General features: G+C 36.2%; 1 protein-coding gene across 1 annotated transcript in view; it reads left to right on the top strand.

The window, feature by feature from the left end:
• The window catches only part of LOC126195572 (dynein axonemal heavy chain 2), a 957,657-nt gene that overhangs the window by 766,567 nt on the left and 175,339 nt on the right, over positions 1 to 15,751 (top strand). The window contains 1 exon segment of the mRNA XM_049934198.1: positions 14,329 to 14,606. Coding sequence (XP_049790155.1) covers positions 14,329 to 14,606 — 278 coding nt within the window.

Here is a 15,751-nt window from a genome sequence, read left to right as displayed (position 1 = left end):
GTTGTCAAGGAAGAAGTCAACACTCTGTTTCCGCAACCACAGTTTTCTCAACATCTTCATCAGAAGCATAATGATGTCTGGGCAGATCACCTTTCATTATCGTGAACAGATGGAAGTCAGACGGTGTTAAATCTGGACTGTATGGAGGGTGCCATACGGACGTTATATTCAGTCTCTGAAGTTCTCCTGTGCTAGCATGTGAAGTGTGCAGTTTGGCCATCTTCCGATAGCCAAGCAAAGCAATAATGTGACACACACATTCTTGTGAAATGCCAATTGTGCTTGCAGTTTCTCTCTGAAGTGATACCATGATCGTCCTGAATCAATCTGTCAACATTTTGCTTGTGAAACTCGGTCGTTACTGTTACAGGACGTCCAACTCTTTGTTTGTCATGCAGGTCAGATATTCCTGCCTCAACTTCTGTAAACTTACTCACCCAACGACACACAGAACTCACATCAACACAATTATCACAAACTGCTTTCATTCTGTGATGAATCTCCTTTGGGGTGACACCTTCTGCTGTCAAGAATTCAATGACTGCACGTTGCTTAAATCGCATTGACTGACTGTCTGTGCGGGGCTCCATACTTTACACTGTAACAACACAACCTTTCACTATTAAGGCTTCCCGCCAACTGGAGCTGTAGAGAAGAGACTACGGAACAAACCAGTACCTGCCGCATACCAATGCTGCCAACTGTTGAAGAGTTACGAAGGTGGAGGCATTACTTTTCAGTCAAACCTCATACATAGTCTGTTTGATCTGGGTGTCAGTGAATCTGATCTGTGGGCTGTTGATTCAGAGTGCAGTGCAGTATTCTGCCCAAGGGTGCACCAGTCCAAGAGCAGAAGTTCTCAGAGCTGGGACAACATGAAAGTGCTATTACTTCTCATTCATTTACAGTGTTGTTGCTGTTGACTTCAGTCCAAAGACTAGTTTAACGCAGCTCTCCATGCTACTCTATCCTGTACCAGCCTCCTCATCTCTGAATAACTACTGCAGCCTACATCCATTTGAATGTATTTACTGTGTTCATCTCTTGGTCTCCTTCTACCCTTTTTACCTCAAACACTTTGCTCCACTACAAAACCGGTGATTCATTCATGCCCCAGGGTGTTTCCTATCAACTGATTCCTTATTTTTATCAACTTGTGCCATAAATTTTGTTTTTACTCAGTTTCATTCAGAACCTGCTCTTTAGTTTTCCCATCTAATTGTCAGCATTCTTCTATAGCTGCACATTTCAGAAACTTCTGTTCAATTCTTGTCTGATATCATGACTATCTACATTTTACTTTTGTACAGAACTACACTCTAGACAAATACCTAACACTTAAATATATGTTTGATGTTAATGTATTCCTCTCTCTCTCTCTCTCTCTCTCTCTCTCTCTCTCTCTTTTTTTAGAGCTTGTCTGCATTTTACGTCCTCTCTTTTGACCATCTTCTGTTATTTTGCTACTCAAATAGCAATACTCATTCACTACTTTAAATGTCTCATTTCCTTCAGCATTGCCTGATTCAATTTGACTACATTTAATTACCCTCATTTTACTTTTGTTTATGATCATTTTATAACCTCTTTTCAACACATTATCCATTCCATTCAACTGCTCTTCCAAATCCTTTACGGTCTCTGACAGAATCTCAGTGTCATCAGGAAACCTCAAAGTTTTTATTTTTTTTTTTCTCCCTGAACTTCAATTCACTCTCCAAATTTGTCCTTGGTTTTTTTTACTGCTTGTTCTATGTACAGATTGAATAGCATAGGGACTAGACTACAATCCTGTCTCACTGCACTCTCAGCCACTGCCTTTCTTTCATGTCATTTGACTCCTACAACTGCAGTTTGGTTTTTGTACAAGTTGTAAATAACATTTGCTCCCTGTATCTACAAAAGCTATAAAAGTAGGTTTTGGTTTCTTCAACTTATCTCCTAAGATTAGTCATACAGTCACTATTGTCTTGCATATTTCTACACATCTCTGGAACCCAGTTTTCCCATTCTTCTGTACATAATTCATGTCAGTATTTTGCAAGCATGATATATTACATTGATTGTTTGGTAACGTTCACACAAGTCTGCCATACCCATTCAAAATAGAGTTACACCACCAAATATAAAATCCAGTCTGTGCCAAAAACTCTCAAAGCTTTTGTTCATCATTAAATTTGCATTGTATATGGACAAAGAGTCACTTCTATAAAAGGGTAAGGTGAATGTGGATGACATGACATAAGGGGTAATAAGTAATCAGTTAGTACAGAAAACTGACAAAGATAAATCACAAAAATCTATTGTTTCATTACATTTCATTTGTCAAACACTGCCTGTTGTTTTTCATCTCAAGATCTTGTTTCAATATTTGTTTAATGATTTTCCTGGTGACTTACCAGCACAAGTCGTTGGCATTGTCAAAGACTCGTCCTCCGTTGGTGGAAGTTGACTGGAATTGAAACTGTACCTTGTAATTATATGTGCCATTTACACCAACACTTGAGGGCTTTTACCTGGTCATTTCTGCTGTGATTTTCCTCTTGTTACCTGCAATGGTCATTCAGTCCAGCATGGGAAACCATGGTTCATTTACTTTGAGGCTTTTTTTCTTTCTTGTTAAAACCTTTCTCATGTTTATAAACTTCAAGGGTTGCCTGAACAAGTAGGTGTGGTAACATTTCCTCGCAGCAAAAACCCTTAATGTTGGTGACTTCTGTTGTGTGCTCAGTCTCACACAGTGTCTGCTTTGCCATTGTCCTTTTTCCACCTGTCTCAAACTGCAATAAGAAAATGATACTGGCACAGGTGGAGAAATTAGCCATGTTGAAGCACGTGCCATTTGAGACCAAAACTCACTGGTCTACAGGTACTCATTGTGGAGAGAACCTGCCATGTCTATTTGCTCAGGAAAGCCCTTGAAATTCATAAATATGACAGTAGTTTTAACAAGAAATAAGAAAGCCTCAAGGAAAATAGATACTGGTTACCTGTGCTGCAGAAAATGACTGTTGCATGTAATAAGGGGAGAAACACAATGATAATGGCCACAGAAAGGCCCTCAGACTTTGTCACAACTGGTACATAATCCTAATCCCTGGCCGTTGGCTCAATTCCAGTCTCCAATGGAGGGTGAATCTTTGATTATGCCAGTCACTCATGTGTATGAAATGTTAGAAAAATCATTAAAAAAGCTTTGGAAGGAGGTATTAGGAAGAAAGCCAGCAGGCAATACATTAGAAAGTGGCCACAAAAGCCTCAACCATTTTGTATTTCTTGGAATATTTAGCTTGAGACTACGACCAAACAATGAGGATACCATAAGTTCTTGTACTTGTTGGACTCCTAAATTATTATCTGAGAACCACAAAACTCAAATGGAGCACTGATCTTCTTGACTTTCTTTTATGTCACAATGAAAAAGGAGAAGGCCTATAGCACAGGGCCATGACAAGTGAAAAGGTGGTGGCCAGTGTGAAAGTTTATCAAGTATCTCCTCAAAAAAGACTATATTTTGCTGGTAAAAAGAAATCATGTGTACAGTGTAAATGTGAAATATTAAAATTAAATGAACGTGTGTCTGATTTGCAAGTTATGATTAGTGCACCAAAAATGGATATTAGTAAACTCACATTAGAAAAACATGAGCTGATGACGAAGGAAGTAATGATGAAATTCACTCAAGAAAACTTGCCTTCTTTGGATAAGAACAGTTAAAAAGCATTGAAAATCAAAAAATATGTGAAAGCAGCATAAATTTGGTGGACAATGACCACTGTGATGTGTTATTTATGATAAATTATGAAAATGCCAAAAGTAAACAAAGTACTCTTGCATCGTTAAGAAAAAGTGAGGTTAGCAACTCCTATAAAATAAATAGTGATATCTGCAAGAAAGTTTTAAGTGCTGTAAACCATGCAGATACAAGACACATGATTTTATTTCTATTTGGTAGTCACGGACTGTACTAGTTTATTACATCATACACTTCTTCCAAGGTATTTTGTGACATCTATTGTCAAAGTGAATGCACAATTGAAATATGTTGTTAACAACATTGAAGAAAAGGTACATGACGTAAATAAATTTGACTGTTTGGTAGTTCTGGCTGGAACAAATGATGTAGAAACAGATTTCAAAGAATACCCGTGTGTTGTGAACATGCTACTCTCGAAAAATACAAACATTAAAGCGATTCTGTGCACAATTTCCTACAGATTTGACAGGACACTCTGGAACAATAGAATATACAAAATGAACATGTTCTTAATGGAAAGTCCTGCCCAGTGCAGTCATGCTAAGATAATGGGTGTTAATCTGTTTTTAAGGAGCAGTGGTTATACAACACATGGACTGCATCTGGTTTAGAAAGGAAAAGAAGAACTTTGCAGGAACCTTCATTATTCACCTATGCTTCAGCCAATCACTTCATCACTAATCTGAGTTAATTGCTTGCAATAGGCAGAACAGACTGACACCAAAAAATAAGTGCTTATTGTATGGCAAAGATGGAAAAAAAAGAATACAGTAAATATGCATTCTGTGGAATGAATAACTGACAAAGAAGACTCACTGAAAACAGTGTCACCATGTAAAAAAGTGAATGGAGGACAAAGCTGTACAAGAGTGGACAGCAGATCATGGCAAGTAACCAGGCATAGGACAGCTTCCAAACAATCCACTGCAAAAGAATACTATTAAGGTGTCCAGGACACCAGGGTGTGGAGATCAAGACACAAACTAAAAGAAGACAAGAGCCTATGCTCAAAGTATTAATAAGGCTAGAAATGTACCTCATTTTGAACTGAATCTGCTATATCATAATGTACAGGGCTTAACCAATAAGTTGTATGAAATGGAGGTTCTTCTGAATGATTTATTGAAGGAGATTTCAGTCTTGTGTTAACTGAACATTGGCTGCAAGAGATACAAAACTACTGAACTAAGTAAGTCTCTGTAATATACTTTTTATGCATCATGTAAATATGTAGATGAGGTCTAAAGATTTTTAATATCCCTAATTTTGTAGGCTTCTGAAGATGACAAATTAATTTGTTGAAACCAATAAAGCACAATAAAATTTATTTGCAACTGATGACTGAAATTTTTCCAAAAAAAAAAAAAGAAAAAGAAATACAAAAATGTACAGCTGAAATTTCAGATTTCCAGTTCATCAGCAGCTTTTTCAGGGGGGAGTGGAACACACACACACACACATACATATATATATATATATATATAAACAAAGATGATGTGACTTACCGAACAAAAGCGCTGGCAGGTCGATAGACACACAAACAAACACAAACACACACACAAAATTCAAGCTTTCGCAACAAACTGTTGCCTCATCAGGAAAGAGGGAAGGAGAGGGAAAGACGAAAGGATGTGGGTTTTAAGGGAGAGGGTAAGGAGTCATTCCAATCCCGGGAGCGGAAAGACTTACCTTAGGGGGAAAAAAGGACGGGTATACACTCGCACACACACACATATCCATCCACACATATACAGACACAAGCAGACATCTCACAAGCAGACATATTTAAAGACATAATGTCTGCTTGTCAGATGTCTGCTTGTGTGTGTATATGTGTGGATGGATATATGTGTGTGTGCGAGTGTATACCCGTCCTTTTTTCCCCCTAAGGTAAGTCTTTCCGCTCCCGGGATTGGAATGACTCCTTACCCTCTCCCTTAAAACCCACATCCTTTCGTCTTTCCCTCTCCTTCCCTCTTTCCTGATGAGGCAACAGTTTGTTGCGAAAGCTTGAATTTTGTGTGTGTGTTTGTGTTTGTTTGTGTGTCTGTCGACCTAGATTTTGAGTATCGCTTAAATGAACTAATAGAAAATAAAATTATAATTACATGTATATATACATCACCATGTGGCAATTTTAAATTGTTCTCTGATAAATTGGAAAGCTTTCTGAACTGTCTAAATAGTCAATCAAAATACACTATTATTCTTGGAGATTACAGTGTTAATTTCAAGAACAACTGTACAAAAGGGCAGCTACTGGTTAATCTACTAAATGCGTACCACATGGATATATGTAGAGAGTATACAACCAGATACACCATCAAAAGTGAAACTACTATTGGCCAAATATTCATTTATCAATCAAAATGTGGCTTTAAAGTTGATGTGTTGGACACAGATTTTTCTGATCATCAAGCAATTAAATTGATTTTAAAGTAACCTCTAAGAAATGTAACAATGGGAAATACATAGAGAGAAGATTAATTAATGATGACAGCATTAGTGTCTTTAATCTCCTGTTAAAAAATGTAAACTGGGATATGGAAACCAGTGGTTCTGTAGGTATAAAATTCATCATGTCCTTGTCTAATTATAAATACTGCTATGATATTTCATTCCCTCTGAAGTGAATGAAAAGTAATAAAACATCAAATACATGGACTACAAATGAAATCAAAAAATCATCAGAATGTCTTTGAGAGCTATATAAGTGTGCTAAGCAAAATACCACCTTGAAACCATATGTGAAGTACTACAGGAAAAGTACAGGGAAGCTACATTTGCAGAAAAAAAGAAGCACAATGATTCATAAATCAGAAAGGGGAACAACAAAATGAAATCAGTGTGGAAAGTTATAAATGATCACACATGCAAACATAATAAAGCAAGTAACAGGACCGTCATAAAACACAGAAATGAAACTGTTGATGATCCACTTCTATTCGCTAATATATTTAATGATCATTTTATTAATGTAGCTCAAAACCTGATAACAAGTAATTATAAGCCAAAAATGAACGTAGAAACTCCAATAAGTGAAAGGACCATGTACCTATACCCAGCAACACTCAAACAAGTACAAAGGATTATCAGTAAACTAAAGAGAAAATGACCTGTGGAGTTGATGGTATCTGTGACAGAATTATTAAATATAGTGTTGATAATCTTGTCTCTCAACTTGTCTGCTTTGCAACTTGTGTTTCCAAGTAAGCTTAAGCAGTCAACAGTAATACCAGTTTATAAAAGTTGTGACAAGTTTGACATTAGAAATTTTAGACCGTTATCATTATTTGTATTTTCAAAAATAATTGAAAGAATAATGTGTGATAGATTGCTAGACTTCCTACACAAATATAAAATTCTTGTAAATGCACAGAAAGGTTTAAGAAAAGGCAAATCAATGCAAATGGCTATCTTCAATTTCCTAAAACTTGTTTGCAAGGCTATTAAGGACAATTTTATTTTCTTCTGCCAAATTAAGTAGGAGACTGTTTACATCACTACAGTCATGAAGACGTGTTGATAAGAAAGCATCTAGCCTTGATGAAATAGTATTAGTTGTATGTGACTTTATTTTGTACATGAATGTAAGTATGTAAAATTTTATACTCTTTTGTACTTTGGCAGGTCCAACGTCATGAATGTGATAAAATGGGTGCTAGATAAATGAAAAACTTTTTCCTACTGAAATGTGGAGACAAAACAGCATATAATTGTTTGGAAATGTTTTTGGAATTTATGGAATGTGGAAGTAGTATCAGTTCTGAAACCTGCTGTAAGACATTAAGAAAACTGAAAAAAGACACTCAAAACAGATTAGATGGTGTCTTGACTCCCTGTGACATTTTTTTACGACAATACTCAGCTACATGCTGTCCAGTAAACACAAGAATCTTTGCTTCGGTTCAAATGAAATCAGATGAAATGCTTTTGAATGTCCACTTTTCAGCCTAGACTTGGATTCAAGTTACTTCCACCTCATCATATACATGAAAAGGTAGCTTGTCTTGCAACACAAATGCTGAGTTCCACCATGGTAAACACTAATTCCCTCTAAAACTCATGTAGGTAACTCAAATCAAAGGTTGGAGAAAGCTGAAGGCATACCATCTCCAAGGGGACATGACTGCTCTACATCTACATCTATATTTATATTCTGCAAACCATCCTGAGGTGGATGGCAGAGGGCATGTCCACTGTACCATTATTAGGGTTTCTTCCTGTTCCATTTACGTATGGAGAATGATTGTTTGAATGCCTCCGAGCATGCAGTAATTATTGTAATCTTATCCTCACAATACCTATGTGAATACTTAAGGGATTGTAGTATATTCCTAGAGTCATCATTTAAAGCTAGTTCTTGAAACTTTGTTAACAGACTTCCCTGGGATAGTTTATTTCTATTTTCAAGAGTCTTCCAGTTCAATTTCTTCAGTATCTATGTGACACTCACCCACGGATTAAACAAACCTGTGACTGTGCTGCCGTTAGTCTGTACACGTTCAATATCCCCTGTTAGTCCTATCTGGTATGGGTCCCACACACTTGAGCAAGAGTCTAGAACTGGTTGCACAAGTGATTTGTAAGAAATCTCCTTTGTATTTCCGCAGCATTCTACCAACAAACCAAAGCCTGCCACCTGCTTTATCCATGATTGAACCTATGTAATCACTCGATTTCATACCCTACAAAGTATTACACCTAGGTATTTGTATGAGTTGCCAATTCCAACAGTGACTCATTGATATTATAGTTATAGGATACTATGTACTTTTCATTTTGTGAAGTGCAAAATTGTATATTTCTGAACATTTAGAGCAAGTTGCCAATCCCTGCACCACTTTGAAATTATATCAAGATCTGACTGAATATTTGTGCAGCTTCTTTCAGATAGTACTTCATTATAGATAACTGCATCATCTGCAAAAATCCTGATTTTACTATTAGTATTGTCTGCAAGGTCACTTATGTCCAACACACTTCCCTGGGGCACACCTGAAGACATGACATCGCATATTATTGTACTTTTGACAGTAAGCATAGGTGTAGTACTGAGCCAGATGCTTTTCAGAAATCAAGAAAGACTATCTACCTGTTTACCTTGATCCAAAGCCTTCATTATGCCATGTGAGAAAAGTGAGAGTCAGGTTTCACAAGACTGATATTTTCAAAATCCATGCTGATTTGCGTTGTGGAGATCATTCTGTTCAATATACCCGATTATGCTTGAGCTCAGAATATGTTCTACGATTCTACAAAAATGTGATGTCATGGATATTGGATGGTAGTTTTGTGGATCACTTGTACTACCCTTCTCCTAGATGGTTGTGACTGGTGCTTTTTTCCAAGAACTGGGAATGATTTTTTGTTTGAGGGTTCTACAATACATTATAATAATAATAATTTTACTGTCATTTGGCTGATTACAGCAATAGGCAAATTCAAGAGCATATATTTCTACATAAACTACTATATCAATATAAATTGATTTACATAAAATAGGTACATGTTAGAATACAGTATTTTCAGCTCCAAAAATTTTATCAGTGGTGTAAAACAGATTGTTCACTAGTAGCTTGTATAATTTTGCTTTAAAAATATTTACAGGCAGTTCTTTAAAGTCAGCACTTACTCTATTAAACATCCTTAGTCCAAGAACTAGGTAGGAGTTCTGCGATTTTGATAATCTATGATATGGCGTGTCTACAGATGTTCTGTTTCTAGTATTATGGCTATGAATATCACTTCTCAACACAAAATTAGAGACATTGTTTCTAATGTACAATAAAACATTCTAGATGACTAAGCTTATTACTGTAAGACACTGCAATTTAATAAACAGAGGTTGTCAATGTTCTGTTTTATCAGATTCCGTTATTATTCTTATTACTTTCTTCTGTAAAAATAAAATGTCATTTACAAGACAGCTGCTACCCCACAGTAAGATTCCATAAGAGATGATGCTTTGGAAGAAGGCAAAATATTCTGATCTCACATAGTCATTGGGAACATGTCATTTTAAATTTCTAATTAGATAAATAACTCTTGAAAGCCTAGCCAATATATTTTTAACATGTGGTTCCCATATCAATTTATTGTCAATAGTAACACCTAAAAATTAAACAGTTTCTAATTCTTGGTAGTTAGGAATCTCTTTGAGGCTAAAGTAAAGTGTCTGGGTTTTGTTTTCATTTAGTAAGAAGCCATTAGCTTTGAACCATAATGAAGACTGAGCAAGGGGATTTTCGTTCAGTGTTTTCAGTGAACCTAGATCAGAGCTTTTATGTAGAAAAGTTGTGTCATCAGCATACAATATTGTGTGAGAATTTATGAATAAGGGCAGGTCATTAATCATTAGTATAAACAGTAAAAATCGAAGCACCAACCCTTGAGGAACTCTGTACCTAACATTAACCAAATTTGATTTCTTCCTACTAATGCACACAACTCGTTGACGGTTCTCTAGAAAAGACCTGAACATATTTACACTGTTGTCATCAAAACTATAGTAAACTAGCTTATTCAGCACAGTGTCATGCTCTACACAGTCAAAGGCTCTGCTCAGGTCACAAAATGTAGCCTGGGCATAGTCCCCAGCCTCGAACACATCTAGGACTAATTTTACGAGGGAGTCCATTGCATCCATTGTGAATTTACCTTTCCTAAATCCAAACTGTTCATCACTAATTATATTTAGTTTACCCAAGTAGACAATAACTTGCTCATACATAATTGTTTCTAAAATTTTTGAAAAAACTGGGGTTATGGATATAGGTCTGTAACTAGCGGGACAGTTCTTTTCCCCTTTTTTATATATGGACACAACTCTAGAAAATGTTAGTATGTTGGGGAACTTACTTTCAACTAGGCATTTGTTAACACAAAAAGTTAAAGGATAAATCACACAATCAATAACATCTTTCAACAAATTGCATGACATATCTCAGTAATAAACACCAGCTGAAGGTTTGAAATTTTTCACTATTTTTAGGATATTATTTGGGCTCACTTCTGTGAAAGTGAAGGTGCTTGGGGGAAGCTTTTCAAAGCAGCTGTCCATAATATTATTAAATTCTTCTGGGGTAATGGTGATTTCCTCTTTGTGTTTAGTGTGTGCAATGGAGTTTATTACACTCCAGGCCTTTTTGTATTTATTTTTAGATTTTTCAATTTTTACTATGTTATGCAGTTTCTTTGCTTCATTTATTGCCTTCCTATATTTGTATTTAGCTTTAGCATACAGTTCTTTATACAGTTCTGATTTACTGGTTTTGTACAGACTAGAATACAGCATAACAGTATGTTTCGGTTTCCCTAACTGTGGAGTATACCATTCCCTCGTTTTCCTTTTCTTGTAATTACTACTAATATTCACTGTACATATTTCCAGAGGGATGCTATTTTCAAATATATTTAAAAATATGGATAAAAACTTGGTGAAAACAATATCAGCTGAACAGTGTTGAAGCCTAATAAAACGTGTGTCCCAACTGAAATAAGTGAGGGGATGTCTAAACCTATCCATCCTCTCTCTGCTCACTGGTCTAGTAATCACAATTTTAGATTCTGGTTTGGTTCAATCTGAAGTTACATTATTAAGACTAAAATATGCTGCATCATGGTCCGAGAAAGGGAAACTAATTACATCAGTGGACATACAAGTTCTCTTAATATTTGTAAATATATTGTCTAGACAGGATGAGCCTCTTGTAGGTTTGCAGCTAACATAGCACAGGATAAATTGTCAAAGCACATTTATGAGCTCTGTCACAGTTTTTCTGTCCTGCAGGACATCAAAACTTGAATTGATATCCCCTCCAATGACAATATTGTATTTTTTTCCATTTCGGTACACATATGTACATTAAGAGTTCCTCAAGTTTCTCCAGAAAGATATGGGGGTCACCACTAGGTGGCCTGTACACTATTACTACCATTAGCTTAAGGCTCTTAATTACTAGACCCAATATTTCAAAATGCATTTCATCACAAAGTGTGCGGAGATCTATCCTGCCACAGTTTGGTGCCAGAGGTGGTTTTGCATATATTCCTACCCCACCACATGAGTGCTGTTTTCTGCAATAGCAACTAAGTAGTGTGTAATCATCCAATACTTTGTACCCAAGCTCATCCTCTTTACACCAATGTTCACTTAAACATAGAATATCTACCACGTTTTCGTTTGAAAATTTGTTGACTATTAAGTTTTTATCTGCCATAACCTGAATACTGAGGTAGCATATTTTAAACTCTACTTTAGGCATTTTTTATTTTATTTTTTTTATTTTTTTTATTTTTTTATTTTTTTTACTTGACTTGACCTAATGTTACTGCATGAAAGTTGACCATGTTGTGTCCTTATGTTACTAGGACACCCAGCCTGGTCTAGGCATACAAGTTTTTTGTCATCTCAGTTGAAATATAATCCAAAAACATTATTTTCCTTCTATAGCTTATCCAATACTATTCTGAGAACTGTATCACTTAAAACACATTTACCTAAATTATTGAAATGTTGACCATGCTTGGTATGATATGCCATTCTCTGCTACAACTACTGGTATTAATTAAGGAAACATTTGTAAAGTGCTTACAGGTAGCTTTGTTCTCCTTGTTGGTCTGCTCCACTTCCTTATTCACACATGACCACTGGGGCAAATCATGTCGATGAGGCACATTAACGACAATCACATTGGTGTGGGTTTACACTCCAAGAGTCTTCTTCAGTGTCAAAGTAGCAGTCTTCCTTTCGTTTCTGCTGACGTCGTTTGCTCCGGCCATTACCACTACAACGTCTCTGTCCGTGAGGGCTCTGCTTTCTTTCTTGATTGATGTTGAAATGTTTCGTAAACCAGCTCCTGATTTAATGGTACCTTCTATTTCAAACTCGTTAATCACACGGGGTCCATTTCCGTTAACATAGCTGAAACATAGCTGCTAATCCTCTGGCGTAACTGTCTGAATAAATCTTGATTTTACTTTTTTCTTATACCTTACTTGGCTGTTTGCTAAGTTTTGAGTGTCGTGCACCACCTTATCAGATGAGTATGCTGATACAGTTTCTATGTCATATGTGTTTTGAAGTGAATTATATTTGTTATTTAATGGTGACAGAAAGCCCTGCCTACGTTTATTGTTAATATGTTTGTAAGAGCTCCCCTTAGATTTTACAGTTACCCATCTAATGCTAGGCCTGTTGTGAGCCATTTTAGTCATAGCTTCACTTTCTGGCAATCCTTCCATTTGTTTGGAGATATTAAGACATACCTGATGATCACTCTCTTCTGATTTAAGCTTGAGTCTTCTGTTTTCATCACTCAGAATTTTTGTGTCCTCGCACAGCTCAGCAATAATTAAGAACAGATCATTTTTGGAGGATGAACCACTGATTTTCACATCTTTGGTCGTTGTTTTAACACGCCATTGCTCCGACTTGTGTGGATTCAATTCATATTTCTAGTCAGAAGAGGGGCTAACTCAGCAGCAAATCCAGTATATAATCTGACAAGGATTCCATCAGGCCATGGAGCTTTGCTGGATTTTAACAATTTCATATGTTTCTCAACATCATATGACACTAATACTTATTTCATTCATGTTTTCAGTGGTACAGAGGACTAAATTGGGACAATTATTATGGATTTTACTTTGTAAAGGAACATTTGAAAGCTGCATTAAGTATTTCAGCTTTTGCTTTGCTACCCTAAATTTCAGTTCCTGTCTCATTCGATAGGAATTGGACATTAAATTTGGTGCCACTAACAGCCTTTACATACGATCAGAATTTCTTTGAGTTCTGTGAAAGATCACTTGACGATATTCTGCTACTGTTCTCTTGACAGCCAAATGCGTTTCATTCAACATCTCTCTACCTATAGCCCTACACTTCATTTCATGCACTGAGTTTTCAATGTAGATAGAAAACATAAAATGCATAAAGTATATTTTATGCTTAAGTAATACCAAGCATTATGAACATGATCCTGAGATGTAGAAAGTTCTCATATATTTCTTAATTAAATAATAGCATAATTCAGGAGAGGGAATGATCAGGTATAAAAACAATTCTCTCTTGATTTTTAAATTTTTATAAACAAATCTAACTGAAATGTCTGCTTGTGTCTGTGTATGTGCGGATGGACATGTGTGTGTGTGTGTGTGTGCATGTGCGAGTGTATACCTGTCCTTTTTTCCCCCTAAGGTAAGTCTTTCTGCTCCCGGGATTGGAATGACTCCTTACCCTCTCCCTTAAAACCCACATCCTTTCGTCTTTCCCTCTCCTTCCCTCTTTCCTGATGAAGCAACCGTTGGTTGTGAATGCTTGAATTTTGTGTGTGTGTTTGTGTTTGTTTGTGTGTCTATCGATGTGCCAGCACTTTCGTTTGGTAAGTCACATCATCTTTGTTTTTAGATATATTTTCATTTACACACTTTTGTACTAAATCTGTCTGTAACTGTACTTACAAGGAGATCTGCTATGGTTTCTCCCATTAATACTGAAATCGTATCTTTTCTTGTATAGTGTTGTCAGTGTATCCCAGTGTTATAGCCCATTCTTTTCTTTAAAGGACTTGAGGCACAGCTTCTTGGAATTGTGGTCCGGAAAGAGAAGCCAAAGCTAGAAGAACAAAAAGACAATCTAGTGCTGAATATTGCAGCTGGTCGACGTACTCTAAAGGATTTGGAGGATGAACTGTTGAGACTACTTTATGAGACAAAAGGCTCACTACTTGATGATTTGCAATTACTTATAACACTACAAACTTCACAGGCAACCTCTGTTTCTGTAAATGAACAACTCAAAGTAGCAGAAACAACAGAAACTGAAATTGATTCAGCACGTGAGGTAACTGAAAGTAACAGATGGATAATAAACTACTTAAAATGTGTAAAAATAACCAAGAAGATTTTGGCTTTGGTACAATGTTAAAGATAGTGTGAGTTGTCTTAGTTAACATATGGAATTATAAGCTTAAACAAAAGGCAACAGTTTCTAAACTATTTGAATTTTATGACCTTAAATGCTTCATGAGATATGTTCTGATGTATTTGAATTAGGCAAAGTAGTTCTTGTTTCATTGTTTTTTTTCCATTCTTGTCTCAGATGAAGGTAATGAAACTGTGTAAAAATTGACACTACACAATAGCCATGTTGCTTCTTATGTATGCTGCCACACTCAGTGCCATGGTCAAAAGATTTCCTGTACCAAAAGTAATGCTGCTGTGCACAATGATGATCTTTATCATTATGTGTACTTAAAGTTTAAACTTTTATTATGTTTTTGCTGAACTGCAGAACTGCCAACAGTTACTTTTATTTGCACTGATTTGGTCACCCCTGCAAATTTTTTAAAATTTCCTTCATGATTTATGCCATTTCATATCCTCCATTTGCCCCTGCAAATTTTTTAAAAATTTCCTTCATGATTTATGCCATTTCATATCCTCCATTTCCTTTGTTTTACCTTAATTTGTTTGACTCCCTTAGTAGTTCTCATCATATTCAAAGCAATATCACCATTGAACTTCTTAGCCTCCTTACACATTAAACATCAACCTGTTGCGATGTGGCTATTGACAGCTTGTCTATTAATGTCAACACTGAATTATCAACCATTTGGTTATCTACTGATTTTAGGCAAAATATCATTTACAACAGTGGTTCCCAACCTTTCTGTGGTAACACCGTCACATTAAGCAGCACATCGGAATGTACAGGGAAACATGTATTGCCATGCATCACTGCACCAGTCATCATAGTAGACTGCTGGGACAGCATAACCACATCCACCATGGAGCTATGGCTCGAGTCCTTATCAGGCTCCTTTTTTGTTTTTTTAACGTCTGTCCTCTAGTTCTAGTGATTTATAAGCAGAATATCATTTTGTCACATAATAAAAGCCTATCACATAACAGTGGGATTCATTAAACTGCATGCATAAGTCTGTGCTGTGCACAAACATAACTAGTCCTGTCAAGTTCATGTAAGGC

The sequence above is a fragment of the Schistocerca nitens genome, chromosome 7 (assembly GCF_023898315.1).
Source record: "Schistocerca nitens isolate TAMUIC-IGC-003100 chromosome 7, iqSchNite1.1, whole genome shotgun sequence".
NCBI lineage: Eukaryota > Metazoa > Arthropoda > Insecta > Orthoptera > Acrididae > Schistocerca > Schistocerca nitens.
This window is presented reverse-complemented; position numbering and strand designations above follow the sequence as displayed.